At 31.2% G+C, this 14,982-nt stretch overlaps 3 protein-coding genes across 5 annotated transcripts; all 3 read right to left on the bottom strand.

The window, feature by feature from the left end:
* Positions 1-1,141: 1,141 nt before the first annotated feature.
* On the bottom strand, positions 1,142-4,712 carry LOC101253400 (pentatricopeptide repeat-containing protein At4g21705, mitochondrial). Of its 2 annotated transcripts, XR_003247526.2 has the most exons (3): positions 4,080-4,666; positions 1,492-2,776; positions 1,142-1,419 (listed from the first exon to the last, which is right to left on the bottom strand). XR_003247526.2 is itself a non-coding variant. In XM_004244175.5 (2 exons), exons 1-2 carry the CDS (start codon positions 4,410-4,412, stop codon positions 1,583-1,585), a joined length of 1,527 nt encoding a protein of 508 aa, XP_004244223.1. In that variant the 5' UTR covers positions 4,413-4,712; the 3' UTR covers positions 1,142-1,582. The 2 variants fall into 2 exon arrangements, 1 of the variants encoding a protein (XP_004244223.1); XM_004244175.5 differs by having other exon boundaries at positions 1,142-2,776; positions 4,080-4,712.
* Positions 4,713-5,470: 758 nt separating this feature from the next.
* LOC101253705 (expansin-A12) lies at positions 5,471-7,774 on the bottom strand. The gene is made up of 3 exons (XM_004244176.5): positions 7,541-7,774; positions 6,710-7,019; positions 5,471-6,110 (listed from the first exon to the last, which is right to left on the bottom strand). The coding sequence occupies exons 1-3, from the start codon at positions 7,686-7,688 to the stop codon at positions 5,798-5,800; spliced, it is 771 nt and encodes a 256-aa protein (XP_004244224.1). The 5' UTR covers positions 7,689-7,774; the 3' UTR covers positions 5,471-5,797.
* Positions 7,775-10,356: 2,582 nt separating this feature from the next.
* Positions 10,357-13,101, bottom strand: LOC101254012 (E3 ubiquitin-protein ligase RMA3-like). Of its 2 annotated transcripts, none has more exons than XM_004244177.5 (2): positions 12,821-13,101; positions 10,357-11,472 (listed from the first exon to the last, which is right to left on the bottom strand). In XM_004244177.5, exon 2 carries the CDS (start codon positions 11,465-11,467, stop codon positions 10,718-10,720), a length of 750 nt encoding a protein of 249 aa, XP_004244225.1. In that variant the 5' UTR covers positions 11,468-11,472; positions 12,821-13,101; the 3' UTR covers positions 10,357-10,717. The 2 variants fall into 2 exon arrangements, with proteins under 2 accessions (XP_004244225.1, XP_069143638.1); XM_069287537.1 differs by having other exon boundaries at positions 11,967-12,939.
* Positions 13,102-14,982: the final 1,881 nt, after the last annotated feature.

Raw genomic sequence — 14,982 nt, 5'->3', positions numbered from 1 at the left:
ATAATAATAATAATAAAAAAGAGGATATTCACTGCAAAAATCTGGACTTTTATATGTAGGCATCCGACAATAAAAACTGTTAGGAAAAGATGGACTATAACGTGGGATTATAATAATGAGATTAAATATAATGATATTTTTAATATATTTTTTTTCATTTTAGTTGTATGTATGTGTTATTGAATTAAAAATAAGATATACAGAATGTAATAATATAAAACATATGTTTGTTTACATATAATTGATAAATTTAGATAAAAAAATTATATATGCTCCTTAACTTGGCTCGAATCACATTATGCTCTTTAACTTTGAGTGTGTACAAATAGACACTTAAATTTATATAAAGTTGAACAAATAGACACACATGTCATTCTATGTGTCATTTTTTATCCTACGTGTGTTGTGTCATGTAGAACTCACGTGTTTATTTATTTAAAAGTTGAATAGTTAAAATGTCTGTTTGTGCATTATGAAAAATTGGAGGTCAAAATTAAAATTTAAAGTCAAATTTAGGATTCAATATATGTATTATACCATTCTTTTTACAATTTAATCTTTGTTCTTTAAAAAGAATTTAGAAGACAAATTATTTTATTTCGGAAACTTCAAAAAAGAAATTATATTTTATTCCCAAATTATTATTATTCAAGCCCTCTCAGCCACAATTTTTAAAAAGAAAAAAAAAAGAGTACTAAAATAGCCGCCGAAGAGTAGATACATTTTCCATAAAATCTGGAGATAGTTTGCTATTAGTAGAAATAATATAACATCCAATCCGATCGAACTCATTAACTTTTATTTAATACTTACATTAGTTTTCAGAAATTTTTTAAATATATATAAAATTTAGTAATATTAAAAAATTAAAATCTAGATTTCATAAATTTTAAATTTCGAAAAACTTGTTTGATTTGCGTGTATTAAATTATCACACAAGTATAATTTAATACAATCATATATAATATAAATTTGTTCAATGTTAATTAACAAATGAAAAGTATATCCATTAAGATTATAATTTAATATCGAATAGATTGAGTTTAATTTGTAATGCTCAACAAATCATATCAGTAGACTATCAAGATTTCATTTTAGCTGGATTTTGACTTACTTCACCATATGTGACATTGATATATCATTGAGGTCTTAATCATACAGTATTTCTTTTTTTTTTTTGAACATATCAATTGCAATTGTAAAACTGTTTATTCAAAAATTACATCCTTTTTATCTTTTTTTCAAACTCTAGCTTTAGAGTGAAAACGAATACTACTAAATAATAACTGTAAACACCTGGTAATGCTGATAGATCCGAACAAGGCTGCAAAATCGCCAGTTTTCTCCTCTCGTTTTGACAGTACAAGATGCAAGCTTGTTGCAATCGTGTACCATTGTTCATCACTGCTCTTCACATATCTTCAAGCACAGATAATGAATAAGTTCACAGTATACAAAGCTAGCCTCAACAGTAATAACAGTGTGGCTTACTCTTTTTTATCTCCGTTTTCTCCAAGCATATGGAGGTGGATAACAGAGAAAACGAGACAGGCGCATGTTCCTCCAGGCTTTGAGCAGAAGTTTACTTGCTCTGCTCATAGCTGAGAATTTCTTCGTTTTCATTCTCTTCTTCTATTCCACTGGCTTCTGTGTTCCTTGTCGCATCATGCACGTTTTTGTTTCCAGTAACTACTGTCTTTAATGAGCTAAGGAAAGCCTCTACTTCTCTAGAGTCTTGTTGGTCACCGAGCCATTTACTTATGCTTGACACCAGATGGGGTTTTGGTCTCCATGCGGGATTTTGTCCTCGTACAGCTATGGCTTTTTTCATGCATTCAAAAGCCTTTTCCATATTATTCATATTCAAGTACCCTGCAGCGATGATAGCCCAACTATTTGGGATTGGTGTCTGACCTTTCTTGATAATATCATGCAGCATGGTTTCAGCTTTATCAACTAAGTCATTCTGGCAATATCCAATAAGAAGGATATTTGGCACTCTAAAATCATAGGTGTGGCAAGAAGACTCCCACTCTTTTAGCACGGTCTCAGCTGTCTCTAGTTCACCAAGCTTCACTAAGGAACCTAACATGGTGATGTAGTCCCTGTTAATTTGCTTTTTACACACAACCTTATGTACACCCCACAATCGCAACATCTCTTCCTTGTTGCCTAGATTTCCGTAGTGGGAGATCAAATGATTGTAACCTATTGGATCTTTATGTAGCCTATCTTCTAACTTTTTCAAGAAAATAAGAGCTTTCTCCTTGAACTTGGCTTTAATATAAACATTAGCCATCATGGAATAGGTGATCCAGTCCGCCGATATGAAAGGCTGACTTTCCATTTCTTCAAGAAGCTTCTCCATACCATTAAAATCAGCTCTTTCTCCACAGCAATTGATGCAGATCCGATAGCTGAAGTTATTAGGGGTGACACCATTCTCCTTCATCTCCGATAGCACTTCAGAGACTTGCTCGAGTTGGCCAGTACTTCTGTAAAGGCACATGAGATTGTTGTAAACAAGAGTACAGTGAGCATAACCAAGTTCCTTCATTTTCTGAAAGTGGGTTAGGGACTTCTCAACTAGGCGTTCTCTAATATAACAGTTAAAAAGAGCACCGGAAGTCTTATCATTCTTCTGTTCATCGGTAAGGTTATTAAAGTAGCACTCTGCAGCTTCCCAACCATGCACAACACCAATAAGATCCAAATGCACAGCACAGTCTCCTGACTTGAAAGGGCAGAGACCTCTGACACTCATCCACTCTGAAACCTACATGGAAACAAGCATGCACCACCAGCTTTAGTAACAAGGGAAAGTCAGATGTAGCAGTAAAATTCAGAGACCAGAAGTTGAAACATGTTCCTTTCTCCCCTTCTACATCAGATGCACAAGCATTTCCTATCATACTCAATTTCTTCTTTGTAAGAAATAGGGTTGTCTAAGAAAACTTCATTTGCAATCCATTTTTGTTGAGACCTGAATCCCATCTTGCTTGGACTCTCCAAAATGTTGTCGTACCTATGCTCAATCCACTAAAAATGCACAACTTTTGGAGGATCTGACACATGCCCATCGACATTTTTGAAGAGTCCGAGCAACATAGCCTGAATCAATTAAGCAGAAAATGGGTTGGTTGAAGTCACGTGAGCAGACTTAGCTTTGCACCTCAGCTTTTCCATGTCTAGTGTTCAAACTTAGTCCATCTATATACGGATGAGCTATTACAGCAAAGGACGTCAGATTCCAGAATTATCTTGAAACTACTCCCCTTCAATCTTCATCTATCCTAACCGATTTCTCCCTCTATTCTTTCTACCTCTTATCTTTTCTCTGCTCCTTTATCCTTCTATCTTCCTAGTTCCTCCTATTATATCTTCCATTTCTACCTTGCTTCATATCAAGTAGAGGTTGATACCAACTGCCAAGAGCTTGTAATAGTATTTCCTTTAGTTTTTTTCATTCATTATCATTGCATTTAGTTTGTTATCATTCATATGAGTTGGATTTAGCGACTGTTAGATAGCATTGTCCCTGTTTCTCATTATAATCTCAATTTCAACATAAAAACTGCGGTGAAGCTGTTAAATTCTATTGATAGATCCACTAAGATCATTATAATTTATAAGCCTTTCGCTAAAGAAGATTAAAAATCAAAGAAACACCAGCTCAATCTCAATCTCATAACTCAAGTTCCGCATAATCCGCCTCCCCAAACAGAATTCAATCACTCAATCAACTTAGGACCCGATTATCATTAGCATAAGATATCACTTTTGTCAAATTTTTCACTCAAAACTTGAAGAAGAAAAAAACACGTATTTTCAAGAGAAATGCAACTTCAAACCTACATACTCTTACATCAAAATACCTCTCTTTTTTCAAATATCACTCAAATTCATATCGAAACGCCTACTAAACCTCGATCGAAAATTAACTGAGTCTGCTATTACTAATCATTCATATCTATTCCCCTCTATTCAGGACCTATCATATTCGAACACTAACAAAAACAACATCATACCCTACGGTTACATTCCAATACCAACTAAAAAAAAAGTGCAGGAAATGGAACCTGGAGAGCTTGAGAAAACCGTTTACGGCTACGGAGATCACGAACAATGCGTTGAAGCTCGAAGCTAGTGACTTTTCTGCCCTCATCCACCCATTCATCCAAAACTGGAATTATGAGATCCGCATGCCTCACAGGGCTAATTCTGGAAAACAAATTGTTACGCTTTGAATTTGAAGAATACACAGTAGCGCAATAAGCACGAACTGGAAAAGCTCTTTGAAGAAGATTGTAAGAAATTGATCTTCTCAAAATTGCGAAGTTCATTGATGAGCTTATTGGCTTTGTTGATTGTGATGATACTGAAGAACAACAATGGTTTAAGCTACCCAACATTGAAATTGAAGTAAGCTGAACAAAGAAGACAGTTGAGATTTAGGGTTTTAGAAAATTAATAATACCAATTTGACATTAATGATAAAGTAATAAGGAATATAAATTTTTCCATCTTTTATTTTCGATTTACATTAAAATACTACACATATTTCCTCATAACTTATACATATGTTAGTTACGAGGGATTTTAAATTACAAATCAAATGTCAAATTAAACTTATATATATGAATAAGTTACTCGCTAATTAGCTATCAAATGTTATATAAGATATGTACGAATAAGTTGTCTTTCTACTGGCTACCAGACAATTTCGAGCTTTTTCATTAAATTAGGCAATATATAATCATATCAGTTAAAAATTTAAGTGGAGAAGTAACTAATTCCCGTGTTACTAATTAATACATGCATAATTATTTCATTATTTCACTTTTAATTGTCATATTGCGTCTTTCAAAAGTTAATTTAATTAATTTTAAAATTAAATTAGATTTATTAATTTGATATTTTAAACAAAATTATATATATGTATATTTCACTTGTACTTCCGCATTTGTTTAGCTAGTTCTTTAGAATCCTTTTTGAAGTTTTATTATTGTATGTTGTATGCTTGTTCTTGCTACACTGTGATACTTGTATATGCGTAAATGTTGCAACGTTGATCACACTTATTGTAAATGAGATTTGGTACATTAACTTTCAGGTTCTAGGTTGTTTACTTCAGCATTTGTTTAGCTAGTTCTTTAAAATCTTGTTGAAGTTTATGAAAATCTTTTACTTAGTTTATTTAACTTGCTTCCGTAACTTAAATGTCTTAATTTTTAGATTATTTGCATTAGTTTGGATTGTTGTAATGATTCACCCACCAAAAAGTTAGTGTGAGTGTCAATCACAACGATTTAGATCGTGACAAAAAATAACTATTAGGATTGACAAAATGAAAAAAAAAAAAAAGGAATCAACTATATGTTAATTTTCTAAATGAAAAATAATGCAATCAACTATATGTTAATTTTCTAAATGACAATTATTTGAACCATCACATTTTTTCCCCAGCTCATTCATAAGAAATAATACATTTATTATTGAAATTAGTAAAATATAATAAGCTTTGTCACGCTCTTAAAATTCAAGAGCATAACAATTACATCGTGTTACATAATACATACAAATAAAATCATAAACATTATACATCGTATCGACTAATTCCAATAATGAAATTGCCATGCAAAAATAAAACGTAAAAATACAAAACAAAATAATTTAATTATTATTTTTTTGATTAACTTACTAGCATGTCCATGAACCATCTAAAAAAAATCTTAGGCCATGAACATGATGTAGGTTAAATACAAAATTTAAAAGTATACTTTCTATTTAGGTTTAATTAATTAAATTGTCTGCGTGAGGCAAAAGTTTGTCCAAATTTCCATACAGAAGGTACAACATTGATGAATTCTACCGTCTTACCATCAACCAATGTGATTCTAAACGACAACGTTTGTGATCGAAGATCGTTTCGACTTTGCCAATTGACACCCCAATTTCTATACATTGGAATCCAAGTTTTTGTTCTTGAGCCTCTAATGGAAACACTCTTAATATCACCACTACCTCCCACATTAGATATCATCACCATGTTGAAATTTGATTGTCCTTTTAATGTGAAACGTACTCCTCCACTCCTCTTACATGCCACCCTGAAAAAATAAATCATATTTTTTATATCAGAGAGCGGAGTTACAGTTCTATTTATGATTCGATAGAATACAAAATAACTTTGAATTTTAACTCGACACATGATACAATCATTGATATAACATCATTCCGTTATACGTAACAATTAATTATACCTGATTAAATGATGTCGTTATAAAAAAAGTTTAAATATTTTATCTAAATATATAATTCATTAAAATATCGTAGAAATAAAAAATTCAAAATTTTAGGAATATATAAAGTAAACGTGCCAAAAGGTGTTTTATATATATATATATACACACACAAAAGTTGTTGATCTTGTTGTAGTGTGATTCTTAATGTCTATAGGCTTTATTTTTGGACATAAAACAAGTTGCTCACATGCTAATTATTCTTTTTCTACATATATTGTCTTTTCTTTTTGTTTAGTCTTACAAGTTACAATGTACGTAGCATCATGATTTATTTATTAAAACAAAAAAAAAAAAAGAGTTTGACTTTTATTAACCAAAACATCTATAATAAAGGTATAATTAAATTTAAAAAAAAAAAATTTATAAATTCTGTGTACGTCACTGATCACTATAATTATATATACCTGGTGTAGAGAACGGGAACAACACCTTCATTGCCTTGTCTAGCAATACGAAGGAAAGCGGGCAAAGACATGTCAAAATGTTGACGTGGTGCGTCGCACCACCCTCCGTGGTTATTTGGAGGGCAGAAGTTAGTGGCCGTCACAGTGACGGCCCCATGTGGGATGCACCACCTGCGATCGAGCTGGCGGTTGCATCTCACTCTATAGCAAGCTCCACATGCTTGTCCATTTCTGAATAAGGCACTACTTAATGCCGCTGTGTTAACTCCAAATCCAGCATGATAAGGGTTATCATAACCACAAGCTCCACCTAATGACCAAATTTAATTAGTTTGTACTTCTTGATACGTCTAAATAAGATATTCAACAGGTGTTTCAGTTAGACAGAGTGAATCATGACTCATGATCTAGTATATTGAAATCGACGTGTTATAATATCGATTAGTCGAAAGTAGAGTAAAATGCAACTCAAATATAGAAAAGTACAAAAAAAAAAATGATAGAGGAAGTTTGATCATGTTGAACAAATTGAATTATGACTCTTTTATTGATCGATCTTGACAATAAATGTGTCATGATCAAACTTTTGAACAAATTAGGTTATATATATATATGACATGTTTATAATTTGATCTCTTTTCTGATTACATATTCATATTTGACTCTACACATTCGTTTACTGGTACTATAAAGTAAGCTATGTTTAAAGCTAATTTATTCTAGAAACAAAATAATTATGTTGTTTCAATCGATCGTAATCTTAATTCAACCTATAAAAAGCTAGCTCAACATGAGTAAAAAACGCTGGTGAGAACTTAACGAGATGCTTACCAAAAGTGCTTGGATCTTGATTGACTCCATAAAAAGTAGCACGACCATTAAGCCAATTTTGTGCGTTAATCTCCACAATAAACAAATTACAAGTAGTAAACAACAAAACAAACCTCAAAATCTTAATGTTAGGAACAAAATTCTCCATAATTAAAATTTTGAAATTTTCAAAATGGAACAAAGAATATAATGTAATAATATATTTCTTAGAATTGAAGTGAAAGATAATGAGTGGAATATTAATGCATGAATGAACGTGCCTATTTTATAGACTTTAGGATTCTATAATTTTTTTCAAACAAATAATTAATGCAGTAATAAGAAATACGCGTTTGTCGGTGATTATACTTATAATAGAAACTTTAATTAGTTATTCATCTTACAAAATACTATGAATTAGCAAAAATGATTAGAACTACTAATTGTTTAATTAGTATAAATTAGCATTTCTTATATATTATAAATCCACGAAACTGCTACTAGTACATAGTATCATGAATATTATTAGTCATAAACGATAGGTTTAAATCTATAATATTTTTTTAAAGTAAAATGGACTTAATCAACCATCAATACTAAGAATATTAAAAATTGAATATTATTATTAGGAAATATTTTGTATTCACACGACTTAGAATTACCTCTGCAAAAATTTCCATCATTTGAATTAATTAGAAAATTTTCTTCTTTTTTTTCCTCTCTTTTTCTTAACATCGAGATACTTCGGTCCACCTCTATCAGATACAGTACATTATAACTTAATTTGTGTTATGAAATTATATAAATTTAGAAGAAGAATAAAGTAGGGAGAAGAGAAAATACTTCTTAAATTCTATTGAAGTATATTTATCATTGATCTTTCACAAATCTTGTTTACGACGAAGGAAAACCTTTTATTTATAGGGAAAACCTTACTTGGTCCCCAAGTAGGATTTCTAAACATATCCTACAAAGACTCCGCGTAATTAGGCATTCACTGTAATACAAATTGTTTATAACACTTTGTATATAATATAAATATTATTGTCGGTATATATTAACCTCAAAACCCTAATTATTTCTAAGATTTAGTTTATAGTTGTGTGTAAGACTGTGTATTTGATACATAACTCATGTATTTGTTTGATATGTACCGAGCGAAGGAATAATGTATCCGCAAATTCAGAAAATTCCAAACTTATTTTAATTTAGAAAACTTTCGAAATAAGATGTAATTACCGCCCAAATTATTGAGAAATTAAAGTATAAAAAATACGCGTTTTTTCTTTTTATTATACGGAAATGTACGTAAAAGTTTGTTCAAAAAAAGGGTTGAAAATAGACAAGAAAAGACCACATGTCACAGTTTATGAAAAAAACTGTTTTTATTGCAATTCGTCGGTGATTATCCTATTTTTTCGGTCTCTAATTATTTATCGTTATTTTTTAAAATTATTTATGATGAATTAATATGGTTTTAGAAATTTAAAAAGACAAGACTATCGTTATTGTTCTTATCATAGAAGATAAAAATAGTTAAAATCGTCTCTTAATTAACGTTTCTTAAAAAATGTATAAAAATGAGAATTATGATAAATAATTTGAGACGGAGAAAAGTATATGAATTTATTCATGTTATATTGACTTTAGGATATATCTAATTAGTCAGTCGATTGATACAATTTCATTAACTTAATATTGGTTGTACGGAGTACGACTTTTATCACTTTCCTGGTACTTTCTTTCTATTAATTTGAATTTAAAAAAATTAATACTGGTAGACAGTAGCAGATGGAATAACTGAAATCTTGTTTGTCTTTGCTGTAATGGATTATCCACATGTTCATACGATAATGATGAGGTTGTTTTTTTTTTAATTAAAAGTTTCGGATATAAATTTTGAATAGAAACCCTATTTCGATTGAAGCCTTAAGCGGCGCAAATCCAAATATATGGATTCCTTATTTGTTGTTGTGTATATAGATGTTAAATTCACCTAGTATGTTCACTTCTTTATTTTTTAAAGCTCGTTAGAAAGAAAAAAAACCTTGTTGTTGTTGATACGAATGCAAGTATTGTGACTATGCGCACGGTTCGGAGAGCACTGAATTAGAATGAGAGGTTTACCACCACATCATTGCATGCAAGGGGAGCTCGCTCGATTCGCAGATTGGTCCGACTCGTAATTCACTTCTGACCCCGTGTTCGATAGCCCGACCGTAGTGATGTTAATTGTGGTTACATTCATAAGTAGCTTGGTCCATCTTTACCTCAACTATGTTATTTTTCTATTGAATTATTGAACCACCCATAATTTGTTCCTTTTAAGTATCGTTAGCTCATGTGAACCATAATTTGTGAGAGATATTGATAGAGGATACATATGTTGTCCCAGAACTCATTAGTCCAATTAATAGTGAAATTGTTCGAGAATAATTGTGTTTTACTTCAAGTCATTTGAACACATTAGAAAACAAATGAAACCAACACACGGTTTGTCTTCATTCCTTTAATCAAAAAATCTTTACAATACGAACATAATTGAAGGCATTTACAATTGAAAAATTGATCAAAACCAGTCAACAATGTTTAAAAGGAACAAATTATGGGTGGTTTAATGATTCAATAGGAAAATAGCGTAGTTAAGGCATCTGAAGGAAAAAACCCGTCAAGTTTAGAGATGTATTTATGAGTTCGGTCATTTAGAATCCTATTATTAACACAAGTATGAAATCTCTATGCAGAGATCCAGAGATCGAAAACTTAAATTGACTTATGAAAATCCAAACAATATTAAAACAAAAATAAGATGAAGATCAAAGAACACAGAAAAAAAATTGGAAAGTAACATGTTCATTATTCATATTACATTGCCAATTATCACAAAGACCATTCTGGGCCACAAAGCAAAAGGTTCACTGGGCTCCTTACAAGAGACTACCAAAGTAACAGAACAGATAGCCATGGCTATGTCTGTTGCCACTTTCTCAAGGGCAACAAAGTTCCGCGAAAGAGAAGGGAATGCACAACAATATAACAGTAGAAGGAAAAAAAAAAAGCAACCTTTACGCGGTATGAAGCTTTTCTTTGGTGGTTGTTCAATGTCTTATATGCCTATGTATTTCTACTATCTACTAATCGACTGTTAGCGACAACAGTCTGCATAATTTTCACAACTATACATCATATGTTAAACGCTCAGAATAAGAGAAGGCATAGGATAATGCAGCAGCAAAGAAAGATGGATAATCTGTTAAGAGATTTTTCCACTTGCCTCATTCTAAAACCGCCACTTCCTGGAATGGTGGAAGTGTTTGGGTGAGGATAAGCAAATAAACTTGTGTCTGAGTTCCCAAACATCCTTCCCAAAAACATTTCTCCGAATACCCCAACTGTTGGGCTGGACAAACTGATCGTTGAAGTACCCCCAAAGCTGGATGGAGCCAAAGCAGCATAGCTACCAAAGGCAGAGGGGACGGATCGTCTGTGATGAAGTTGCTGACTCACGTGAGAAGCTGGAGACAATGAATTAACGAGAGTTGCTATCTCGATGGCTTGAGGCCTGCGTGGTACTACAACATCCCGTTGAGACTTCTTGGATTCAGATTCTGGGGATGATGTTCCACGGCCATAAAGAGGTACCAGCGATGAGTTTGAGATGTGAGCCTTACAGACTGGACATTTACATTTCTCTTCTGATCCCGGAGTAGATCTATCAACTTGAAGCCACTTGTAAATGCAAGGCCAGCAGTAGAGGTGTCCGCAGAGGGTGACAACAGGATCGTGTGCCGAGTCGAGACAAATATTGCAATCATAACCTCCTGTTATATTGTCAGAACTTGATGTTGGAACTGGAACTGGAATTGCACTCCCCTTCTCAAGGGAAACATCTTCTTCAGATACAAAAGTGAACATATCTTCATCAACAAAATTTTGTTCCACAGCCATGAGGTCTGTTAAAACGGAAAAATTTGCAAACAAATCAGTCACCCTATAAAGTTCATTCAGACACTCCACAAATAAATCCATAGGAAGTAAATGACCATCGATACAAACTTAACCTGAAAATCTACAAGGACAGGATCTATAAAATAGCTTAAAACAAGAAATGAACCATTTGAATGAAAAGATACACATTCATCAACACAACAACATGATTGAATGTCAACAACTTCTATCGAAGCATGAAATCGGATATCCAAAAGACTTATTATATACAGTTGGTCCATTTCTGATGAGTTGACCATTTGGAAAGCAAAATGAAGAAGACAACTTAACAAAGCATCTTCCAGTTCTTCCTTTTTTTCGTTTTCCTTTTCTTTTAGAACTTAGCCTATAGGGAGTATGCGTGTGATTAGGGAGCAAGGGTTGGAAAAATTAGAGTCCCAACTCCCAAGTAAACACGCTTTAAATACTAAACCATATAATTGCATCCATTCGCTAGAACCTGTCTTCTTCAAACCAGAAGTGGCGGGGCTGAAAAATTAGATCACAAAGCTAGAGTGTGGCTAAAACTGCAGTTCAATTCGTTTTGATTGACAAACTCCAGTCTACATCTCCAAGCCTACATTTCAAGTCTAAAAGACGAAAACACATAGAAACGCAGTCGGAAAGGTTAATATTCTTATGCCGATAGGAGATAAAAACACAAAATTTTGATGGCACAAGTTTGACATATAACAAAATTATCTCCTCAATTCCTCTTTCCATTTCTCCATTTCATAAATGCACGCAAAACTTTCCCTATCATGCATTTGAAACGAAACAAATAAAATTCTTCAATTTCTGAAACAAAATAGGCATTGCACAAAACTAAAATCATCAAAAGAACTCACTTACACAAACAGTTCAATGAATATAAAGATTTTATTTTACACAAAACTAATCAACACCATTAATTCTTTCTGTTTTTGTTTCCACCCTGATCCAACAATACCCGCATTAGAACCCGACTAATTCATAGTAATTTTTTTCATTTCTTTGGCTCAAACCCGATTAAAACATGTAATTCATCCCCGATCCCACAACATAGCAACACTAACTACTCCTACCCATAACCAAAAAAAAAAATTAACCAAAAATTAAAGTAAGTTGACCAAATTCCTTCACAATGTCAAAATCCAAAATTAACAATCTTAACCTCAAATTGAAAATTTTCCATTTTCTCAATCAACACAAAACTCAAAACAAACATAGATTACAATGAACAGAAATCATAACAAATAATTCAATCAATAATATGCGAAAACAAAGATCTCAAAAACATAAACACAAAAACAAAAAATAAGATGAAAAACGTACCAATAGATGAAAAACGTAAGGACGAAGTTTCAACAATGGCGAATTGCAGAAAGCGAAGGTAAAGAGACGGTGAGAAAAAAGATGAAAAATTGAATGGAGGAGGATAACGGGTCAGTTTCGATATTTATTGGGGTTGATTTTGTATTTATAGAAAGTTCAGTTCTCAATTTTCATTTCTTATTATTACTTCTCAACCGCGTAATTTGAGAAAAATTAGGGACGTGCGTGTAACCCTATTTTCTCAGTAGTTACTATTTTTTTCGATATCTATTTTGGGACTCGATATATTTAATTTCTTATCCAAATGTTATTTAAAAAGTAAAACAGGTTATTGAAAGCGATTTTATATAATAAAAAAGTTATTACTCCGTTACTAATTGACAATGCGCTTTAGATTTTATTTTTTCGTTTAATCGAATTTTATTATTGATAATGTCTATTAATGTCAACATACGAATCTTTGAATCGAAACCCTTTCCAACTAAATATTTGTCTATTTCAATCTTTAGGGTCAAACTTGAAATATTTAAATAATACGAAGAAATTTCAGTTATTATATTATGCTTTATGATTATTATTTCGAATTCGATGAACGTAGTGGTTCATGATTTGGATTCTTACATGTGATATTATTCCTAAATATAATTAATTGTTGTGTATTTATATTACTTTATTAGTTTTAAGATGAATTTGAATATGAGTAAGATTTTTTGTTTTATATTTGATAGATATATTAAATGATTTTTCTTCATACGACCTAATATTGATTGACAAGATTAGTTGAAACCTATTATTTATTGATAGGAAGGAGTAAAATATTGTGTAACTAAAAAACATATATTTTAGCTGACTCAAATATTATCATTATTAAAAGAAAATAATATTTTTCATTACTTTTTGCAAGTTGTATGAACTAGTTTGCCAAAAATAAGATCATGTTTGGAATGACATTATGTTGGGAGGATAAGGTAAAAAATAAAAACTTTAACGTTACGATTAAAAGACACCATTTTAAGAAATTTTGTAATAACTTAATCATTAGATAAAATTTTTAACTTATGTAAAAAAATATCAATACTTATATATATATTCACAATTTAACTTATATACAATATAATTTTTTCGAAAAAAGAAGGATATATTCACAATTAAGTTGTATTTTCCTCTTTCTTTCATTCTTCAACTACCAAAAAGAAAAAGGGAAAATTGTTGGTGGAATTTTAAAATCACTATACTATTATAAAGAGTGATTGGCACGTAAAGTGTGTTTATTTTTCTATTTTTTCTTATTTCAATGTTCAAAACATGTTTCAAAACTAAACATATTATATTAATTATCTTTTTCTCGTCTTTAACCTGATTTCTATCTAAATATTTAAAATATATAAAAAATACGTGAAGTCTTAATTCTTTTTATATTAGTATTCTAAAAATATATATATTTAATAATTAATCAAAATTTATATAGATTTATTACCGAAAAGTGAAGTATGACAAATATCATAAAATGGGTGTAATTCTTCTTAAACTATGTTGGTGTTAATTTAATTGATACTTACATAGAAGATAAGTATACGTTTCTTATGACAATGAGTGCAAACTACACATGTTTAAGTGTTTGATTAATTCTTATAGTATATAATTAATTATAGTTTTAGTTTGAAAGTAATTAATGTTTTCATGTGCACCGTCAAAAAGTTCATTTAATCACGCTAATTTAATACAAGAGCACGTTAATATTTGGAAAAACAAGAGAAAGCATGATCGACTCATTTAAATTTGTGTAATGACAAGGATATATGTGAATCTCTAAATTTACGGGAAGGTTGTTGCACTCTTAACTTACAAATACATTCACATAATTTACTCTACATGATAAATAAGTTAAAAAATAACAAGATACACAAGAAAACTTATGATCATGGTGTTCAGACCACCTTTCACACACCTTGATTGATTGATTCCACAAAATAACTGCCACCTCCACCAACAATAACTCTATCCACCAAAACTAAGACAGATAAAAAAAAATCATATAAATTTTCATGATTCTCAACAACTTCGATCGATTGATTTAGATGTGTATTACTATTATTCAAGATTTCTGATATCTTTATCCCTAACGAAAAACACATGCAACAACCTTCCCAATATATTTGAGC

Source organism: Solanum lycopersicum, chromosome 7 (genome assembly GCF_036512215.1).
Source record: "Solanum lycopersicum chromosome 7, SLM_r2.1".
NCBI classification, from domain to species: domain Eukaryota; kingdom Viridiplantae; phylum Streptophyta; class Magnoliopsida; order Solanales; family Solanaceae; genus Solanum; species Solanum lycopersicum.
This window is presented reverse-complemented; position numbering and strand designations above follow the sequence as displayed.